The 21,775-nt window shown below is 46.7% G+C and overlaps 1 protein-coding gene across 1 annotated transcript in view; it reads right to left on the bottom strand.

Moving 5' to 3' along the window:
* Positions 1-19,424: 19,424 nt before the first annotated feature.
* The window catches only part of ABCA4 (ATP binding cassette subfamily A member 4), a 132,682-nt gene continuing 130,331 nt past the window's right edge, over positions 19,425-21,775 (bottom strand). The window contains exon 50 of the mRNA XM_032423312.1: positions 19,425-19,794. Coding sequence (XP_032279203.1) covers positions 19,789-19,794 — 6 coding nt within the window. The 3' untranslated portion in view covers positions 19,425-19,788. The remainder of the gene's footprint in view (positions 19,795-21,775) is intronic.

The raw sequence follows: 21,775 nt of genomic DNA, 5'->3' as shown, positions 1-21,775 counted from the left end.
CCCTCCCACATCGGGTTGTGGGGCTTAAGATTATTTCTGCCAGTTTCTTGAGCATGCCACTTAACCTCTCTGAGCCTTCATACTAGTAACAGTTCCACAGTATGGCGCTATGAGGATTAACTGAGGACATATATGGAAAGTGGTTGGCATACCGCCAGGCATACACCATGCCCTCATGAGCCAACTTGGTTCAGCAGGGCCCCAGAAGCTTCTCTTGGCCTCTGGATCCTTTCTGGTCCTGGAGGTGTCCCGGAAGTGACTTTGGGGTCAGAGGTGGTCTTGTCATCTATCCAGGCACAGACCCAGGGACGCTGGAAAGGGACTGAAGCTACTAATCCAATGTCTATGTCCTTTGTAATGAGGAGGATCCCTTCTGAGCTACAGAATGGAATGTGCTAGAGCAGCTTAATCCCTGGCTTATTTATTAACCAAGCCAAGGAGCGTTTGGCTGAGGACCCTTGTTGACATGTGGGGCGTTAGTCTTTATTCGACCTATTGCCTGCCCCCACCTCGATCCTTCGGTTTTATTTAAATATAAGAAACTGAGACCAACCCAAACAAAACAAAAAGGTTTATTGGCCCAGAGCTGGCAGAGGCGCCTGCGGACTCACCTCTCTGTCCAAGGGCCATTCGTTATCATGCACCCCGAAGGTGTTCCTCACTTCCTGGTACGCACCACTCCCCCACAAAGCAGGCTGCAGGGACTTTTCATGAGATTAAAAAGTAACTCTTCTGAAGGTTCTGCTACCAGTAAGCAAAAGTTCACTGGGGCCGAGGCACCACAGGCCCCGAGTCAGGAACTTGAAATTGGGCCGCCTGATCTCAGGGCTGTGCTGTCTGGGCAGATTTGAGCGATGGGGACTCCTGGGTTTGGGGGCCTGCCGTGGTGGTCAGCAGGAGGCCGGTCTCTGCAGGGGGGTTCCATGTCACAATTCTGAGCTCAGTTGTGTAATCACAAGTAGCTGCCACTAGGGGGCAGTGAGGGAGTGGGCAGTGTTCCAGAATTCTGGGCTGTGGGATCAGGATTTGGTTCTGACCATGATTCATGGGGGAAATTCTTTTAGAAACATAAGCCCCGTTGCTCCGTGCCAGACATTTCCAGGCTGCTAGCATTTGTGAAGCACTTCGTGTGCACTTGCAGGCCCCGTCCTGGATGTTTGACAGGCATTTCATTTAATGCTTGTAACAGCCCGTCCAGGTAGGCCTTCTGGGGGGGCATACTCCACCGAATGCAAAACAGATGCAGAGACGCTGGTAACTGGTCCAAAGGTAAATAAGTAGAGAGTGGCAGAATCGGGACTCGAACGCACAACTGATCAATGCCCAAGTGGTGCATTTGGTAGGATAGAGGGAAAACATCAGCATATGCTCTCCTCCCTCCCCCCCCCCAGCTTGGTGAAATCAGTGGGAATAGATGTGCTCCCCTCTTCTTTATAAAGTGGTCATCAGCCTCCCAACCCCAGTGCCTTGGAAACGCGGCATGAGTTTGCCTCCAGAGGTGTCTCGGGGAGGGAGGCTCAGGCTGGTGACACAGCCCAGCACCGTGGGGCTGGTAATTGCCTGGTTTGGGTAGAAATAAGGTCGGAGCACAAATTGTACTGTGGGGAATGGGGTGCAAGAAAGCATGTGTCCCTCTTAAAGGAAAGGTACAAGTCTGGTCTAGATTTGCTTGTTTGTAAAAAGCACCAACTGCAAGGGCCTTGGTGGGATTTTTGCCCGGTGGTGCAGACTGTAAATGTGCACTGTAGGGGGGCTGGTTTCAGGGAGGAGGATTTGAGTTGGGCTGTATCCTATCCGGGGCTGGGGTCAAGGCTGAGTGGAGCCCAACTGATGTGCTTTTCAGATCGCTCAGCTTCTCTCCCACCTCCCCTCCCAGGATTTTAGCCAGCACCTGACCCAGCTCTTTACTTCACAGGCCCGGGGGGACAGGTAGAGAGGTGGAGGGATTTGCCCAAAGTCACAGTGCTGTGGGGGGAAGTCAGAATCGGAACTCCAGTCCCTTGCTATGCCGTTCTCTGCGCTGCCAGGGCCCTGTAACTCCTCTTGGTTCCTGGTAAATTACCACAGGGAGAACTCTGTGCCGAAGGTCCGCGGTCCCACTGCCTCTGTTGGTACGGAACTCTCCTGTGGTGTGGAAGTTTCTCTTCCAGCGCGGGACGCGTGAGCAAGTGCGGTTACTTGTTGGAGTCTTGCCACCATCTGTCCCTGGGGAACTCCGAGGAGCGTACAGGTGAGCTGTTGAGAGCACAGTGGCACCTGACTTGAAGATGTCTGAAGGGTCAGGCCAGGCCAGCAGGTGACTCATTCAGCAAATACTTACGGAGCCTGATGCCAGACTGGAGTGTGGGCACCAGTTACTGTGGTGACACTATCACCCTTGCCAGGACACGGCTACAGGTCCGGGGGGAGCCGTGGGCACGTCATCAGGCAACCATTCTGCAGACTAGCCATGTTTCTGGGGGTGACCCAGGGTGCTCCAGGAGCATAGCTGATGGGATCGAACTCAGTGGGGGGGGGGGTCGGGAGGACCCCCTGCAAGGGGGTAATAGTACAGCAGGGGATGGAAGAAGGAGTGAAGGGGCAGGTTAGCACGGTGACAGTCTGGGGACAGCCCCTGGTTTACTGCTGGAAGAGGGGAGAGACAGGCTGGAGAGAAAGTCAGGGCCCATGCCTCGTGAATTGATGAAGACATCAGACATTCTCATAAGAGCAGCAGGATTCTATCTCTTGTTTGCAGCCTAAGCGTGTGTGAGAGAGAAACCCTTTGGACCCTATGGGGACTTCCCACAAAAGAAGGTGTTTTTTTTTAAACTCTGGAGGCAGAACAAGTCCGGGCCTCTACGCCATGGATAATTACTAAACCTGGCACTCCATGCTGGCCACCAAATCAGCTTTTGCCCTTGGACGTGGTTCAGTTCCAGACACTGGGGCTATGGAAACTCCCGTGCATCCCACTGCTCTGTGCTTTATTCCCTGCCACACATTGCAACATACACTCGATGATGTGATCGTGGGCTCGTGCCGTCTGTCACCAGCACACTTTCAATCATTGAAAGCCAAATGCTATAGCCAGTGTATTTTTTGTTTGTTTGTTTTTCTAAATGGGACAGTCTTCTTCTTTTTTTTTTTTTTTTTAAAGATTTTATTTATTTATTTGACAGGGAGACACCGCTAGAGAGGGAACACAAGCAGGGGGAGTGGGAGAGGGAGAAGCAGGCTCTCGGCTGAGCAGGGAGCCCGATGCGGGGCTCGATCCCAGGACTCTGGGATCATGACCTGAGCCGAAGGCAGACGCTTAACGACTGAGCCACCCAGGCGCCCCTGGGACAGTCTTCTTGTATGTCACTATTATGAAAGTAATATATGTTCCTTACGGAAAAATTCAACATCCCAGAAGTGTATGTAATAGAAAGTGGAATTTCCTGCCTCCTCTTATAATCCCATTTCCCTAAGAAAGCCATTATCCTTCCAGACTTTAAAAGGAATGTGTATATATGTACGCCCAGACATTTTCTATTGCAGGATCTCATGCAAAAACAGGCTCTCTGGCCCCTTAAACTGTCTTCCAGTTCTTTCTGGAAGTCCCCAAAAGGGTGCCTCACCTGGGCCCATAAACCTGTCAGTTCTCCCTCCGTATAGCAACTTCTCTGTCCCCTTTCCCGTGTTTCTTGTGTGTCCACTGCACACAGAAGCTTGAAGAAATTCACAGAAGCCAAACACCGAAGTCCATGTCATGGGTTGCCTATCTCCAAAGTTTCCAATCCTTGGTTGGCAGAGTTGGGACACTGAGTTTTAAGAAGATATGGGGACAAGGCCATCTGCTCACCATGTGCCAACCACCCTTTGTCATTGGGGACCCCAAGGCTGCTTTGCTTCGATCCCTAGTCTCGACATTTCTCTTGAATGGTCCCATCAATTTCTGCTGTTAATGACTCCAGTAAGGGCCTCAAATTCGGTCTGGGCATCAAGTTAAAGGGGAGATGCTCTTCTTTTTTATTGTTCCTTACCCTTTTTTCTGCCCCTGCCCACCCTCACAAAGAAAAGTCTCTTCTTTCTTGTCCTTTGTTTTCAAAAGGTTTATATTAATTTACAGCAGCTCTTTATGTATTATCAGTATTGTATATTATTAGCCTTTACGTATTATCACTATTAATCTACATTGAAAATATTTGTATCAGTTTATCTTTAACATTGCTAGTCTTATCCTTTGTCCTTCAGAAGGTTCAAAATTTAGTCTAATCTGCCTAATTTTTCCTTTATTACCTGCGTGTTAAGGATTCTTCCACTACAAGATTATAATAATATTCTTTTCTAGTAATGTAGGAGTTGTATATTTAAGTTAAACACTTTCATCTATCTGGAAATTGTTCTTGTGAATGTTGTGTGGTAAATGGCATTTCTTTAAAATTCCCCAGGGGCGCCTGGGTGGCTCAGTCAGTTAAGCATCCAACTCCTAGTTTCGGCGCAGTCATGATCTCACGGTTGTGAGATCGAGTCCCGCATTGGGCTCCATGCTCAGAATGGAGTCTGCTTCAGATTCTCTCTCCCTCCCCCTCTCTGCTTCTCCCCTCCCCTCGTGCTCTTTCTCTAAAACAAACAAACAAAGAAACAAATAAAATCTTTAAAATTCCCTAAAGAGTTGGGTGTAGAGGCTAAGAGATGAAAGAGCTAGACCAAGAGACTGAGCTGGCTCTTGGATGCCCTGCGTGGGGGGAGCTTGTTTGCTGAAAACAGAGAGGACTGTGCTCTTGGTCAGCTTGTGGTTCCACGTGCTTCCCGCTGAGAATGACTCTCAAACTTTGTACATCTAGAGCCAGGATTTTCTGTGTGATGTTAGTCCAGGCATCAGAAGTTTGGATGTGTTCATGTTGTTGCATGTGGGGGGAGGCTGAAGAATCACTGTAGACCATGAGGACTGCACTTCAGAGGGGGCCAGGACTCTTCTGCCCATATGTCCAGCCCTACCCTGGTGGGGTGGGCAAGTAACTATGAGTTCTGAGCTGCTCTAAGATCCTACGATCCTTGATGACTCTTGGCTAACTTCTACAATGATGGTACCTGTCTGTACCTGGCACTTGTTGGGGCCTCAAAAAGATTTACTTGTCAGATTGTCAGAGAGCCATTAGGAAGGAAGTACAGATGCCCAAGAAGATGACGGCCCAAAGAGGAGAACTTTAATGGCAGCTCTGGGTAGGGAAGATGACAGCCTTCCATTCATTTATTCAGCAAATATTTGTTGGGTGCCTACAATGTGCCAGGCACTTCTCTAGGAGCGTAAGTGTGTCATTTTCCACCAACAACCAATTCTCCAAGACCAAGTGGGTGTCCAACAGTTCAACTCAATCTCAACACTAACTGTTGGAAGTTAGTGCAGGCCCCACAGGCTAAGAGCTCAGTCCCACAAGACTGCCCCACTTTAGATACCAACTACCAATGGGGTGTCCAGGCTACTGGCATTTCTGCCCAGGTGACTACAAAACTGAGGGTTCCCATGATCCTCCCACCCCCTCAGGTTTGATAATTTGCTAGAACAACACACAGAACTCAGGAACTTATATTTACGATCAGTTTACTGTAAAGAATAGAACTGAACCAGATGAAGAGGTACATAGGATGAGGTCCAGAAAGGTCTCCAGTGTAGGAGTTTTTGTCCTGGTGGAATAGGGGCACACCATGCTCCCAGCATATGATTATGTTTAACAATTAGAAGCCCCCAAACTCTGTTGTTTAGAGTTTTTATATGGAGTTTCATTATATAGTCATGGTTGATGGAATCATGGGAATTAGTGATTGAACTCGATTTTCAGCCCTTCTCCCCTCCCCAGATCTAATCTCCCCTCCTTCTGGTGACTAGCCCCCATCCTGAGGTAGGGCCCCACCATTAGGCACCTCATCAGCATAAATTTAGCTATGGTCAGAAAGAAGTATGTTATGAATAACAATACCTTCATCACAATGTGAGGAAGAGTAAATTATATTAAATGAAATGAAATGAGGTAACTACAAAACCATTAAAGAGACAACCATTACATGAAATAGAATAACATAGGGGCGCCTGGGTGGCTCAGTCGGTTAAGCGTTCGACTCTTGATTTCAGCTCAGGTCATGATCTCAGGGTCATGAGACTGAGCCCTGTGTTGGGCTCCACACTGGATGTGGAGCCTGCTTAATATTCTCTCTCTCCCTCTACCCCTCCCTCTATTCTCGCTCTTGCTCTCTCTCCCTCTTAAAAAAAAGAAAAAAGAAATAGAATAAGGTACCCTCATTGATGAGGTTAGCCAGGAGGCATCAAGGATCTTAGGGTCTCAGAGCAGCTCAGAACTCATGCCCACCCCATCAGGGTAGAGCCAGACATTGTGGGCAGGACAGTCCTGGCCCCCTCTGAAACACAGTCCTCATGGTCGACAGAGATTCTTCAGCTTGCCCCCACATGCAGCAAAACACAGCCCTGGACACATCCCTCTAAGCCTATGGGTGTTAAGAGAGACAGACTTATGTTCAAATCTTAGCCCTGCCTCTCATTCGCTCTATGAGCTTGGTAGATAATTCAATCTCCCAGAGTCTGGGTAAAGCAGGGTTAGAATAACTACTTCACAGGATTATTTTGAAAGCTTCTGGCTCATAATGGGAACTTGACAAATGTTAGTGTTGCTGTCATTCCTATTATGCCTCTTCAGCCTTCTCCGTCTGCCATGGGGTGGGGGTGGGAGGCAGTTAAGGGGTCACAGTCTTTGCCATACAATTATTACAGTTTGGGGCAATTGGAGTTTATGAGCGGAGAGGACAATTTGAAATGGGAAGGACTCAGCCCAACCTGTCTGATAACACAGTCTCTAAGAGGAAGCAGCCAGGGGCACATAAAGCCTTGTATATGGCTGTGAAGATGAAGGGCAGCACAGCTGTTTGTGTGCACAAGCAAATACTGATCTCCTGAAACTCACTTTTGTCATTGGGTGTCTGAAAGCTTGTCCTGTGCTTCTGAGTAGTGTCCCTGAGCTGAGGGCGCTTGGGAAGGCTAGAGGTGTGGCAGGGGGGTCCCCTGACCTTTGGCTCTGCCCTTAATGGCCCTGGTATAAGTACCCTAGGGACATCCTAGACCAGTAGGACACATATAACCGGTATGTAGAGGGTTTTTTGTAATTTTGGTTTACACCAGCTGGAAACTCTTGACCATAAGATCGAGAAACAACTGCATCTTCTGGATAAAGGAGGAGACCTAGGTATCGTAGGCATGGTGTGATAGAAAGTGTAGCAGAAAGAATATGGGAATTGGGGCAGACGGATCTGGGTGAATCCCAACTCTGCGACTTACCAGTTATATGATCTTGAGTCTCTCAGCCTCCGGTCAGTCCTCTTAATAAAAGTTGGGATAATAATATCTAGAATTAAATGACATGGAATGAATTTTGTGTATGTGAAAGTATCTGACATATATGTCCTTACTTTTGGCAAAATAGCTATAAAAGACTGCATTTGAAGACTGCATTCTGAAGACTACTTAAAGGTTTATTTTAATTAAAATAAAGGAATTCCTGAATCCTAAATCTTAAAGTTCTCTTGAGGTTTCAGGTGTCTTTATTCCAGATCACAGTGGGTGGTGACAGTGCCCACCATTTGGGTGAGTCACAAACCCCCGTCCCCAGGCATCACAAGACAGCAGAGAAACGATGATCACTGGATTGTCCTGACCTCTTGGCCTCTGTACCAGGACACAGGATACTTGACCAGGTCCCACTAAGGCCAACCACTCAATTACTCACATTAATGAACTGTAATGACATTAGTCCTTTAGTTCTTTAGAGTAGAATAGTGTCTTTGATAGCTATCTCTTCAAGCTTTAATCATGGTATTGAAAGTCGATTACAAACGCTTGACTCTGCAGACTCATTGTTAATGATAAATATTTTTGATACCTGTAGTGAAACTTACCTTTGATTGATGATAGCAGGTTGATGTTTCTTAGATTTTTTAGGTATTGACTACACACTCACAAATGTCATTAGATCACATGCAAATGATGTTTAAGTGTTTATGGCCTGGAAACTGACAGACAAGTTGACACAGAAAGCCAAAATATTTGAGTTAGGTAACTTGTAGCTGCTTTAAACAGAATCATCTCCTACTGCCTGTTTAAAGCCACTGAACGTGATTATTTTTCCGTTTTCTTCTCTAGATCCTCAATGGCTTTCCACCAGAGTATCAATGAGGCTTAGTTAGTCTCAGCAAATGCCAGTCAGGATTCAACTAGTGATGGGGCAGTCCAGTTAAGCGTAAGCCAAAAAAAAAAAAAAAAAAATCTAGGGAGTGTTCAGGAAACAGTTGTCTTGGTCTAGAGGCTGGTGACTGGGTGGCTGCGGAGCTGAGCTGTTAGGACATTGGCTCAGGGGCTGAACATGGGCCCAGACAGAGGCCTCGTGGTTGTTTCAGACCTGCTCCTCTGAGTGGCTGCTCTTGGTGCAGGGAGTCAGAAAAAAGAAGCCTGAGACTTATGGTTCTTGCCCTCTGAGATGGTAGAATATGAAAGGAAGTGTTGCTGGCTACAGCATTATGCAACTCAGGGGGAGAGGCAAGGAAGATGGGACTGGTGCTGGGCTCGGACGGCTCATCCCGGGCTGTGCGGGGGCAGTGAGCACCGAGGTAATGGGAACATTACCTAGCCCTCCATGCTGTCAGCCAGCTTCAGTCGGCTTGGGTTTCTTACCAGGCTCCGAATCACCAGATAATGAGAAGGCAATTTGTGCAGAAATCGAGCTCCATTGATTAGGCAGTTCCAAGGAGCGAGTGGGCAGGTTCTTGGTTGGAATGTCATTGTTTAGCCACCACAAATTATTTATCATTGCGTTCATCACCACTGGCTGCAGGAAACGAGGCTACATGAATCACGGTGGGTTCCATTCTCTGGAATGATATAATTGGCATTTCAGGTAAATAGCTGACCTGGCCTGCACCCAATTCCCCCTAGGCCTTTGTTAACCAAATGAGCACAGGTTCTGTCCTGTCCAGAGCTCCTGGAGCCCCGAGTAAACTAGACATGGATCTATTCCAGGCCCCAGCCCCCAGCAGAGCCTGTATTCTCTAGAACCCAGAAGTCCCTCAGTGGACCTGGGGCCCCAAGGTTTTCCTGTTTTCACAGCCAGCACTCCTCGTTGCCTGGGCTTGAGGCTACAAATGTCACAAGGAAAACAGTCCAGGAGTAGTCAGGCATGACGGGCCCAGAGGCCTCTCTTGTCAGGAGTCTGTTTCTTTCAGAGCCAACTCAGAGCTCTACAACCCATGGGCAGCAGGAGGTTACTGGGGGATTATCAAAGGATTAGGGGGCTTTGCTGAGTGAGCACGGATGGGGTACTTTCTGCCAGAGTGACTTTTCTGAAACAGATCTGATCACGCCACCTCTCTATGGCTCTACATCTCCTACAGCTGTATTTAGAAAAGTGTTGTCCAATCATCCTCTTCAACAAACTCCCCCAGCACAGGGAGTGATTATTATCATGCAGATTCCTGGGTCCACTCCCTGGCCTGCTGAATCTGAATTTCTGTGTGCAGTGTTCAGGAACCACAGCTAAACCACAGTTAAAACAAACTCTCCCACAGATTTTTTCTTTTTCTTTTAAAAAATATTTTCTTTATTTATTTGAGAGAGAGTGAGACAGAGCATGAGGGGGCGTGGGGGAAGGAGCAGAGGGAGAGAGAGAAGCAGACTTTCCATCAAGCAGGGAGCCTAACACGGGGCTCGACCCCAGGACCATGACCTGAGCCGAAGGCAGACGCCCAACCGACTGAGCCACCCAGGTGCCCCTCCCCCACAGATTCTTACATACATTAAAGTTTAAGAACCACAGTACATTACAGGATAAAGTCCAAACTGCTTAGCCTGGAGTACAAGACCCACCAGAATGTCTCTATGTTCTCATCTCCCTGGAAGCACCTGCCCACCTAGATTCCCTGCTTCTAGCCAAATTGATGCATTGCTGAGAATTAGGGTCTCTCACCCCCATATTGCTCCCACTGCTTCGAACATGCTCTCTCCCATTCCCCCCCTTCCCTTTCCTTTGTTATTCTTTTATTCCTTTTAACAATGTACTCAGTCATGTCTCCTTGGGGTTAGGCATGCCTCCTCTACTTACCTCTTAGTGGTGCTTACACTGACTCATAACCATTTGGGTTCTTGTTTTTCTCTGCATTGGACTATGAGCTCCATGATGATGGAGGCCAGGTCTTGCCCCTGGTTTGCCACTATACTTCCTGGCCCTTAGTGGAGGCTCAGAAACAGTTGCAAATGAATCAGGTTTTCAAGTTAGAGGCACCAGAGACTTGGGCCTACGGTGTTGAGTACATCTTACAGAACTCAAATAGTAGCAGTGGTATTTAAATTCTCTTAAGGACAACAAAGGGATTAATGCAGAAGAAACTAAGGCCGTAAGATTAACCATGTGCACTTTAGTAGAGATTGTTAGCATAATATATACAACAAATTACAAATGGTGGTGCAATCACCTCCTAACTATGTGGTCCTAACTATGCAAAACCACGCTCACAGGTCTGGGCTTGGACTGCTAGGGTACTGGGGTGGGGGTGGGGTAGGCTATAGGTGGGAGTCAGGAACCCAGAGGCTGAAACCCTTACCCCAGGCTATCAAGGAGAAAGGAGTCAGAGGTCTGGGTCAGCATTGGCAGGCATACCAAGGGTTGGTACTCCTAAGAACAAGTAACGTCACCAAGTCCCGAAGGCGGCAATAAAATCTTAGAAGAGAAAAAAAAGTCAGGAACCAGATAAAAACTGGGCCAAGAGCTGTGAGAAGTTTGGAAAAGGTGGGGCTAGCTCTACCCTCCAGGAGCTCTGGGGACAGCGTGGCAGGCTTTTTGTGATGAGGTTTGACAATGAGGGCTTGTTTTGGGCAGTCCACTGAAGACTAGGTGTGGGCCCTGTGTGTGGTTCATGGGAACATGGCACCCATGGGTGGATGGGCATCTGGGCCTGGCATCAAAAAACCCCTTGACAACATTCTTAAGCTCCCACCCTCCCTTTTTAAATAAACAACAGAAATGTATTTCTCATGGTTCTGGAGGCTGGAAGTTTCAGAGGAGGGTGCCAGCAGGGTGGGGTTCTGGTGAGGGCCCTCTTCTGGGGTGCACACTGCCGATTTGTCTTGTGACCTCACGTAGCTGAGAGCAGGGAGAGGAAGCAAGCCTTCCGGTTCCAGCCTCCCTTCTCGGACTCTGCTACTGACCACGGCTTGTGTGGTTTTAAAAGAGACCACCATCCGTCTTTCTGCTCTGGCTACACATAAATCTTTATCTCTTGTGCCCCACATGAAGTCAGATCACAGAATGGTAGGCCTGTGCGTTTGCATGTTTGAAACTTTCTGGACACTCTTAGAGCGGTAAGCCTTTTTCCTTTTGCAGGTGTCTCTGAGATGAGATGCGGGTTCCTAAACACCCACCCCCTGCTTCCCCTCCGCCTGCCCTTTTCAGCGGCAGCCTGACAGGAAGCTCCCGTGCAGCCTCCCCGTGTAGATGGGGTCTGTTCCCCGAGCCCCGGCGCATGTCAGCTCCAGAGGGTTTATTCCAAGCGTCTCCCCACTTATGCTCTTGAGCTTGCTTAAATTTTTGTCTCTTCCTTTCCAGCTTGGCCAGTATCTGCCAGGCTTTTCACCTCATCACAGAGTTGAACGAAACAAGGTTTGCTCATCGGATTTGCCATGGAACCGTGCTGTTGGGGAGTGTCCCGAGGCACTACTGTCCCCGCGTGCCCCAGCTTCTGTCCTGGGCCTGAGGCTCCCTGCCCCGCTCTGTGCATGGCCTCAGCCACCTGGTCTCTCTGCTCACAGTTACAGCACTGTTTCCAATCCTGTCTCTTCCCCGTCTACTGTCCAATCCCAGGCTCTGCTTCTCATTAGTGTTTTAGGCACCGAGACATATCCCCTTCCTTCTTTCCTTCCGTCCAGCAATTTCGGGTAATTATAGAAATATTATGTTTTTTGAGCAGAGGGTCTGACAAGCATCCACATGCAGTTTTGGCCTTTGCTTGATAACCATCTGTTTCTCTGCTTTTCTTTTTAATTAAAAGGGCAGAAGGTGTGAGCGTGGGCTGAAGACAGGATAGGGGCCGTCAAGACTTGAGCCTGATTCTGGCTCTGACATTGAGTCTCCCTCTGGCCTTGGGCAAGTTCCTTTAATCTTCTCTTTTTTACTGGCTCTAATGAAGAGTCCAGGCTGTTCCTTAGGGACAGGCTGAAAATTGCTGAAAATGCGAATCATTGAAAATATCTTCACGGCTGCATCTTTGGGCAAATTCCACATTCCTTTCTGCAAGGTCCAGGCTCAGATACCCTAGTTTCCTTCTGCCTGAACACCTTCAGATAGCTGGCCTATTTTTAATAGAACATCAAAAATAGACATTCATTATTTGTAGTCATTAAAAATAAAAACACTCCTGCACAAATTCAAGTAGAATGTGGTTATAAAAGCCAAGGTCTGTTGTCAAAGAAAAATGTGGGGTGTGCGTGTGTTATGTAACCCACTGATCCTTGATCCCTAGATGCTATCTGGTGAGTAGCTGGTTGGATTTGGGGCTCACATGCCTTGGGGGCTGTTTGTAGCCTTGTTTGGAACAAGATAATCCTATGGAATTTCAATCCTGCTTGATAAACAATCTCTTCTCCCTGGTCCATCTGACACAGCCCAGCTGGTTTTCGGGTCCAATGATCTTGCTTCCTGTGTCCCCTAGAGAAAAAGTTCCAAATGGTTAGTGTGGAGCTGGCTGCTGAGCTCCCGGCAGCCGACTCCAGGCTTGCAGGAAGGGTTCTGGGTTCTCCTGAGGACATCTGTGCTTCTAAGCTGGGGTTTCCTGGCTTGCTCTGTTGGGAGCAAACTCAAGCAACTGCTTGAGTTTCTTTGGAGGGAGACCAAGCTTCCCCACTTGGGATGGAGAGCACAGTTTACTTCCCCTGTAAGGCAAACACTCCTTTGCAGTTGATCCAGGGCCTCTTGCTGCCAATGCACAGGGCCTGGGGGCCTGTTACAGCATTGGCTTCTTGGCTGGAGTCTAGAAGAGCTCATTTTGGGCTGTTCAGTGAGTCAAAAATGGTATTTTTATCACATTACTTAAGTCAACCAAGCTAGGCTGCTATAACCAAGACGCAAACTAATTTGGGCCACCTCATATCTGGGAGGAGTGTGTCCTGCATTGCTGGGCAGCTCTGCCCCCCCCAACCCTTCCTTGTCCCCTTACACACACACACACACACACACACACACACTCTCTAAACCCAGAGTCCTTCTATCTTGTAGCTCTACCATCTCGAGTCCTTGAGTGTGTTTCCATGGTTGAAGCTGGGTTAGTACAAAATCAAGTCCAGGCAGCAGATTGGGGAAGAGAGCATGGAGCGGCCCTATGGTCCCAATGGTGCACACGATCACTTCCACTTCATTCTGTCAGAGTGACCTCAGTGACAAGACCACATATTACTACAAGTCTTGAGGAATGCAGTCATTACCTGGGCAACGACACACCATGCCATGACTGTCATTACAGAAGAAGAGAATGGAAACTACATTGCTGTAATAAATCTTACCCATGACTACAGCTATACGTTGAATCCTGTAAGTCCTCCTAGCCAATCTCTGAACACAGGGGTGGCCTTGGGGACCACCAGCACACACTCCCACCAGTAGTGAGAGTTCCCATAACTCCATGACCTTGCCAGATTTGCTATTTTTTATGGACTGAATGTTTGTGTTCCCTTAACATTCATATACTGAAATCTAATCTCCAATGGGATGGTTTCAGGAGGTGGGGGTCTTTGGGAGGTAATTAAGTTGTGACGGCGGAGCCCTTATGAATGGGATGAGTGCCCTTATAAGAGGAGGCTAGAAAGCTAGATCACTCTCTTCCTGCCTGTGAGGATACAATGCAACTCAGAAGGGGGTTCTCACCGGAGCCTGATCATGTTGACACCTTGACTTCCAGCCTCTGAAACTGTGAGAAGTACATTTCTGTTGGTCATAAGCTCCCCAGTCTATGGTACTTTGTTACAGCAGCCCAAACTGACTTAAGGCAGTATTATTTGACTTTCTAATTTTTGCCAATCTGATAGGTGTGAAGTAGTATCCTGTTATTTGGGTTTCTATTTCTTTGATTACTAGTGAGATTAAGCCTCTTTTCATGTTTAGTGACAATTTGAGTTTCCTCTTCTGTGAAGTGCCTATTCATATTCCTTGTTCATTTTTCTTTTGGGCTGTTTGTCTTATCTTATTGAATCATAGGATTTCCTTATATCTGGATACTAGGAGGGAAGAGAATGATTAAACACAGGGAGATAGGAAAATGAAGACCTTGTAGGGATTTGGTTTGGCTGGATTATACATTATAATGGGGACTGACAAGAAATAAAACTGAGGGGCATCTGGGTGGCTCAGTCGTTAAGCATCTGCCTTCAGCTCAGGTCATGATCTCAAGGTGCTGGGATCGAGCCCCGCGTCGGGCTCCCTGTTTGGCGGGAAGCCTGCTTCTCCCTCTCCCACTCCCCCTGCTTGTGTTCCCTCTCTCGCTGTCTCTCTCTCTGTCAAATAAATAAAATCTTAAAAAAAAAAAAAAGAAATAAAGCTGAAAGGGTAAATTGGGGACAAATGAAAGGCTATTAATGCCAAGGTGTTTTGAACCGTATTCTGGGTTATGAGAATCTGAAAACTTGAGTAGGTGAATGATCCTTTTGGGAAGACTTCCCCATTCCTTCCACTTTCTGCCTGTCAGGATTGAACGGGCTTTCTCTGGGCCCCTCTAAGGCATTCATTCATATTCTCTCTCTCTTTCTCTCCTTCCCTTTCCCTCTTCCCTCTATCTCAGTCCATTCAGACTGCTCCCATGGAATACCACAGACTGGATAGCTTATCAACAGCAGAAATTTATTTCTCACAGTTCTGGAGGCTACAAGTCCAAGATCAAGGTGCTGGCAGATTCAGTATCTGGTGAAGACCCACTTCCTGGTTCACAGATTGCTGTCGCTTCCCTGTAACACGGCAGGAGGGGTAGGGGGGCTCTCTAGGGTCTCTTTTATAAGGGCACTAATCTCACTCATAAGGGTTCTACCTTCATGACCTAATCACCTCCCAAAGGCCCCACCACCTCCAAATACTATCACATTAGGGGTTAGGGGATTTCATCATATGAAGTTTGAGGGGACATAAACATTCAGTCTATTGCACTCTCTCCCTACTGCATTGACCCGATCTGTTTCTGGGACAGCTTCCCAACCAGAGTGGTGCTGGAGTTTTGTCCTTGTCTCCCAGTAATTAGCACAGTGCCTGTTTCAAAATAGCTGCTCAGTAATGGTTACTGAACAGAATTCAAGAGCTCAATTTTAGGAAGCAAAGTACAGAATCAATGGGTGGGAGAGAAGACAGGCCAACCCAGTTAGAAGCTGGAACATCACCCAGGCAAAAAGTAGTAAAGGTAGTGGAGAAAGGGCAGTGATAAAAGCAAAACAAGAGGGACAGCTGGGAACGACCTAGTGACGCTGGAAGCTGCATCTTGGCACCTGGCCAAACGCAGAATGTGAAGGAGGAGCAGGAGGAGGGTGACTCTGAGATTTTGAGCCTTAGGATGGGGAGAAAAGTCATACCTATAGTGGGGGAAAACAGATCAGGTTAGAATCTCAGTGAGTGATGATCATTACAATTTTAAAGAAGTATAAAGTTGCCTTATAATTGCTTAACATTCTGTAGTTCTCAAGGCTTATATCTTTATAGTGATAAATAGCACTGGGTACCCCAAGAAAGGGAAACTTTCTCCAAAGAGGGGACTAAAAATAAATGCAGATTTCCTGGTTCTTCTCTGACATTTTTGCCCAAGAGCCCAAATTTAAAAATTAATCGATCTGTTGACCATGCTATTTTGTTTCTATAGAGTTTCTTCATCAGCTGAGGGAACGAACATGGATATTTGGAGCCGGGCCCTTAGACACTGTTTTAGGCAGGAACTGATGCTATGCCCGTACGACATCTTATTGAATGAGAGACACAGTGGATGTGAAGCAGGTAAAAAGCCAAATTCAGTGACACTTTCCTGTAGGCTGGCTGCTGTCGGTTGTTATCAATAAGGATCATCTTGTATTTTGGAGCATCCATCAGGACTGGAGATCTAAAATGATAGTTTCTTAGCTTGAAAATCATCCCCATTCTCCATCCTAAGCATTATCTTTGCTCAATTGGAGTTAAAGTCCCTACTGTATAACAGGGGAAAGGCAACAAGTGGTTTGGGGGTCCCTAAATGGCATCCGGAGCTGCTTTTGCTGTCCCTCTAATCCTAGTCTGCTTACTCCCTGTGGGCCCAATCCAACCTCACCCAGTCTGTTAGGTACCGTCTACGGCTGGCTTCTGGGCCACGGCGGCCAAGCCGAGGGTTTCCACCGGAGACTGTATGACCTGCGAAGTGGGAAATGTTGACTCTCTTTGCAGAAAGTGTGCTGCCCCCTGTGTGAGAACGTTAACACTATGAAGATGGAGGCAGTGTCTTCTCGGCAGCTTACTTCCCAGAAAATGGAACGGTGAATTTTTTCTGTTCTTCTGCCCTCAGGTTACCCTTTCTCTTTTCTCTGTTACCCCTTTGCTTCTCTGGCAGCAGTCAGTATCATTTGAGACCAAAGAGATTACCAGGCTCTGGTGGAAAACAAACATAGCGCCACTGCTAAACTGGGTGCCTCGAATGCTCTCTGACCACGTGCTATCTGTGCTTATAGATGAAATGTGCTTCCTGAAACTCGCCATGACCCCAAGACCATGGTTGGTGACAGTAAGCTGTAATACCTTACGCAAGTTACAAATGTACAAGATCAAGAGGATGACTAGTTTAGGCAAAGCCCTACAAGACATATACATCTGAACCTTAATACCAGGCACCTGCCCAGAAAGCTGAGTGTGTGTCATGGTGAGATTTGGGAAAGGCTCTGAGGAGAGCACCTTTTGGGAGTCCTCATGCCATATATGTCTCAATTCTTTAAGAATATCAATGAAGTTAACAAACTACTAAATAATGACCTTCACGATGATGTAGATTCAAATTCCAACTTCTTGGTTTCCATGGAGCTTCCCACTGGGCTACATTGGCACAGAGCCAGCTGCCTCATGGCTCACCTCCCTCTCCTGCTTTCCCAAGGGGCCTCATGTGCCACATATAGACATGAGTTCCACATGGTCAAGGACCTATGACCCCAGAAAGAGGCCCATACAGGCCCTACAAGCAGACTTTAGAACATTTGGGAAGGGAATTCCAGAGTTATGGGTCTGATGGGCATGTCTCATTGGACATGCGAGTGAACTAACTGGAGAAGGACCAGAGTGGAGACTGAGGGAAAGGCTGAAAGGCCAGCCAAGTAATTTAATCTTTTTGGGACTTGGTTTCGTTTTCCAATAAAACAGTACAAAACACAACAATTAGATAAGGGCTTAGTTTTTGAGCGCTGAGGTATTTTGCAGTTCCACAAACCTGTGGTTCTATGTATCTGAAACTTCTAGTACTTAAGCTTTCCCCAACTTGACAACAACCTTGGACAAAATGTCACAGTAATATTGCCCTATGAACATCAGGAGTCACAAACTATTAATCTCAGGATCTGCTGAGGCACTGAATTACCACATTGAGGAAACCAAGTCCCACATAGCTTGGGCCCAGTGGTCTCTTTCTGGTGCCTGAAACAGCTGTCCCACCAATGTGACACTGTCATATGTCTAGGGAACACCTTCTTCCCTTCTCCATAAGCTTTGCAGGACTGCTGGTACAGAACTCTGTCCTTATTGGTCCTGGGGCAAGTACCCAGGGTGTCACAGAGAATCTTTCTTTCAAGCCCAAACCTTGTCATCTGCCCCACTTTCCCCTTACTGTCTCTTTAGGAGAGTCATAATAGCAGATACAAATGAAGCTTTCTATGAGTTTTTTACTCTGAAAGAGATTCTGCTTTTGATTCCCACTATTTCGAAATCTTGAGCTCCCCAGAGAATTGGAACCTGAGAAGATCTGGCAACAAGTCATATTCCTGGAATATCTCCAGACTGGTCTTGTTTTCTGAATTGACTCTCCATTTTCTCTTCCTCTTCTTTGTAAATCTCCCTTATTCAACCAGACTGGGAGACCTTTCAATAGAGTAACACATTCTCAGGAGATTTGAGCCACACTTCCAACATGAATTCTCCTCAAACCCAAACGAAGTGTGGACATGCCTCCTCTTCCTTGATTTTTTTTCCTGCTTATGTTTTGTGATTGGTATTTTTTTAAAGCATAGCATCCCTGTTGCTCTACCTGCCCTTTGCTGTTGTCTTTAGCTTTTGGAGGTATCATTTTCCTGGACCTACTTCTTTTCCATATACTTTTCTTTGCTGGGTTTTTATAGTGTTCAGTTTGATAAGTAATTGTTGAGTGTTTCTTGTGTGTCGGGAGCTGGGGAAAATGACAAAAAAGACACAGACATTGCCAATGGAGAGCTCAGGTGTAGTAGAGACAGACAGCCAAAGTGAGCTTCCCTCCCCCAGGCAGGGTGGGATTTTCCCCATACCTGACTCTTCCCAGTCCTGGATGCCTTCCTAAAACCACCACAGCCCACCACAAATGAGTGCTTATGCCCCCCTCCCCCACACAGGTGCCCCCCCCAAATGGTTTGGTTTAAAACGATTATGTTCTGATTCTTCATGAGCTTTTCTTTCTTTTTTTTTTTTAAGATTATTTATTTATTTATTTGACAGAGAGAGACACAGTGAGAGAGGGAACACAAGCAGGGGGAGTGGGAGAGGGAGAAGCAGGCTTCCCGTGGAGCAGGGCGCCTGATGCGGGGCTCGATCCCAGGACCCTGGGACCATGACCTGAGCCGAAGGCAGACGCTTAACGACTGGGCCACCCAGGTGCCCCCTTCATGAGCTTTTCTGCAAACAATTAGATGTCCTGTGAGCCACTACCCCCCTAAGATCCCTGCAGAAGATGCACACATCAGCACCATGGAAATGGCACGGCACTGTATGACATCTCTCAACAGTTACAGAGACATGTTGGATCTCCTGTCCAACCAAGCAGCCACTCTCACTTGCCCTTGCCTCTTTGTCTCCTGTCCTAATTATACCTGTGAGGTAGGCACTCAGATAAGCTGGGCAAACAGACATGAAACCTAGATTCAGCTAATACCCCCTGACCATGGATAATGTTTACGTGCGTTGCCAGCTGGGTGTTTTCTTCAAACCCTACAAAGCAGACTTGACATGGGACATCAAGACCAGTCCGCTCCCATCCGCCCCAGCGCTGCGGAATCTTGCCATGGCTAGCACTTCTGTGGCAATAATGCTCACAGAGGCTCACGCCGTGATGGGAAACTACACACGCACAAAGGGTGTCTAAGTACCATGTGGGGCACACCAGGGAGATGAGTGAATTCTAATGGTCTGTGATAAGTACATTTGTACTTTGTTTTCTCCTTAAAAATAACACACACACACACACACACACACACACACACACCAGAAGATCCACTGAAAATGAGCGTGATATGGAGTAGTGCTCCTAGTAGGATGGGCTGGATAAGAAGGGTTTTGCATTTGTTTGGCTGGGTCAGTTTCATCATCAGGGGTTTGAGGTGAGGAAGTCAGCCGTGGTTTCTCTCTGAAAGAGCCCCCTTCGGAGCTCGCGGTATGGCCCGCATGGGTTTGTTTCTGTTGCCGAGCGGGTCCGACCAGATGACCATATGGCAAAGGCTCCTGCCTTTCCAGCTGCCCAGAGTTTCTTTCTGGCTGGAGCGAATGAGTAGTGTGGAGATCAGACCTGTGGAAGGAGATCAGATGGACTCTTGTCATCTTGGTTTTGTGAAGAGATGGCACATCAGCTTTTAAATTTCAAAAGTTAAACAGCTGTCAATCAATTGCTGAAGGAAGCTCAGGGGAGGATCCTGTGATTCTGTCAGATCACCAAGGGTATGGACTATGCTTGTTTCCTTGTCTGTGAAAAGGCTGGACCAGATGACCCCTCAGGTTCCTCTGGCTCTATGGTGTAGACGTTATAAAAACTCAGGCCATCTGTGTGTATGTGCTTGCCTCTTCGAGGGAATCTACACCCTCTGTGTGGTTTCCAAAGGCTGTCATGGTAGGTTTTGGTTTGATTTTTAGCCTAAAAACGTTACCATGCTCTTCCTGTCTTAAAAGCCAAGAAGTCATGACTTAGGTCATTCATGAGGTACAGAATCTCCTTTGTATAGTTCCCACGAAGGTGGCTCCTGGGAAGCATGAAAATCTGACAGGGGGATGGAAAGGTGGGAGACATTGGAGCTAGGGTTTAGGACAGCAGGCTACAGATCAAAGCTCAGGCATTATGTCCAGCTCTGGAAGAAGTGGACACCTTTCAAACTGGAGAGACATGGTCTCCAGTTAGAAGGTACAGGCTGAATTCCTATACCAGTTGTGGGGGGTGGGAGGAGTGTCAGTAAGGAGGGGAGTTAGACGGAGGCCTGCCCAAATCTAGACAACATGTGGTTTATCAATTATCTAGCTTAAAAATCACACATGCTCTTGAGATGATTAATCTAGTATTAAGAGCTAAGAACATGCTTGAGGTGGGGCAAAGATCCCAGGTAAGGCTGCAGGTACTTCAGAAACTAATTGATAAGGCTATAAATTATGCATGGAAACTCTTTAACAATGAATAAGGATCAGATTCAACACCAAAAAAACAAAAAATCCAATTAAAAAATGGGCAGTGGGGGGTGCCTGGGTGGCTCAGTTGGTTGAGCATCAAACCCTTGGTCTCAGTTCAGGTCTTGATCTCAGTGTTGTGAATTTAAGCACTGCATTGGGCTCCACAATGGGCACAGAGCCTACTTAAAAATAATAATAATAATAATAATAAATTAAAATAAATTAAGACATTTTTCCAAAGAAATGGCCAGCAGACACATGAAAAGATGCTCAACATCACTAATCATGAGGGAAATGCAAATCGAACCCACAATGAGATATCACCTCACACTAGTCAAAATGGGTAGTATCAAAAAGACAAGAAACAATAAGTGTTGATGAGAATGTGGAGAAAACGGAACCCTCATGCGCTGCAGGTGGGAATATAAATTGGTGCCGCCACTCTGGAAAACACTGTGGAAAACAGAAATACCATTTGATCCAGTAATTCTATTTCTGGGTATTTACCCAAAGAAAACAAAAGCACTAATTCAAAGGGATACATGCATCCCTATGTTTATTACAGCATTATTTACAATAGCCAAGATATGGAAGCAACCCAAGTGTCCACTGATAGATGAATGGATAAAGATGTGGTATATTGTGGTTAGCACAGCATAAAATATAGAGAAGCTGAATCATTATATTGTACAGTTGAAACTAATGTAATATTGTGTGTCAACTATACTCAAATAAAAAAAACTAAAAAAAAAAAAGATGTGACACATATATACAATGCAATATTATTCAGCCATAAAAGAATGAAATTCTGCCATTCATGACAACATGGATGGACCTAGAGGGTATTATGCTAAGAGAAATAAGTCAGACAGAAAGACAAATACCATGTGACTTCATTTATACACAGAATCTAAAAATCAAAACAAACAAACAAGCCAGAAACAGACTCATAAATTCAGAGAATAAACTGGTGGTTGACAGAGGGGAGGGGTGGGAGGGTGAGTGAAATGGGTAAAGGAGATAAAGAGATACAAACTTCCAGCTGTAAAATAAATAAGTCATAGGGAGGAAAAGTATAGCATAGGGAATATAGTCAGTAATATTGTAACAATATT

Source organism: Phoca vitulina, unplaced genomic scaffold, assembly GCF_004348235.1.
Source record: "Phoca vitulina isolate PV1807 unplaced genomic scaffold, GSC_HSeal_1.0 scaffold2, whole genome shotgun sequence".
NCBI classification, from domain to species: domain Eukaryota; kingdom Metazoa; phylum Chordata; class Mammalia; order Carnivora; family Phocidae; genus Phoca; species Phoca vitulina.
The sequence above is the reverse complement of the archived record's forward strand: the minus strand, read 5'-3'. Positions and strand labels throughout refer to the sequence as shown.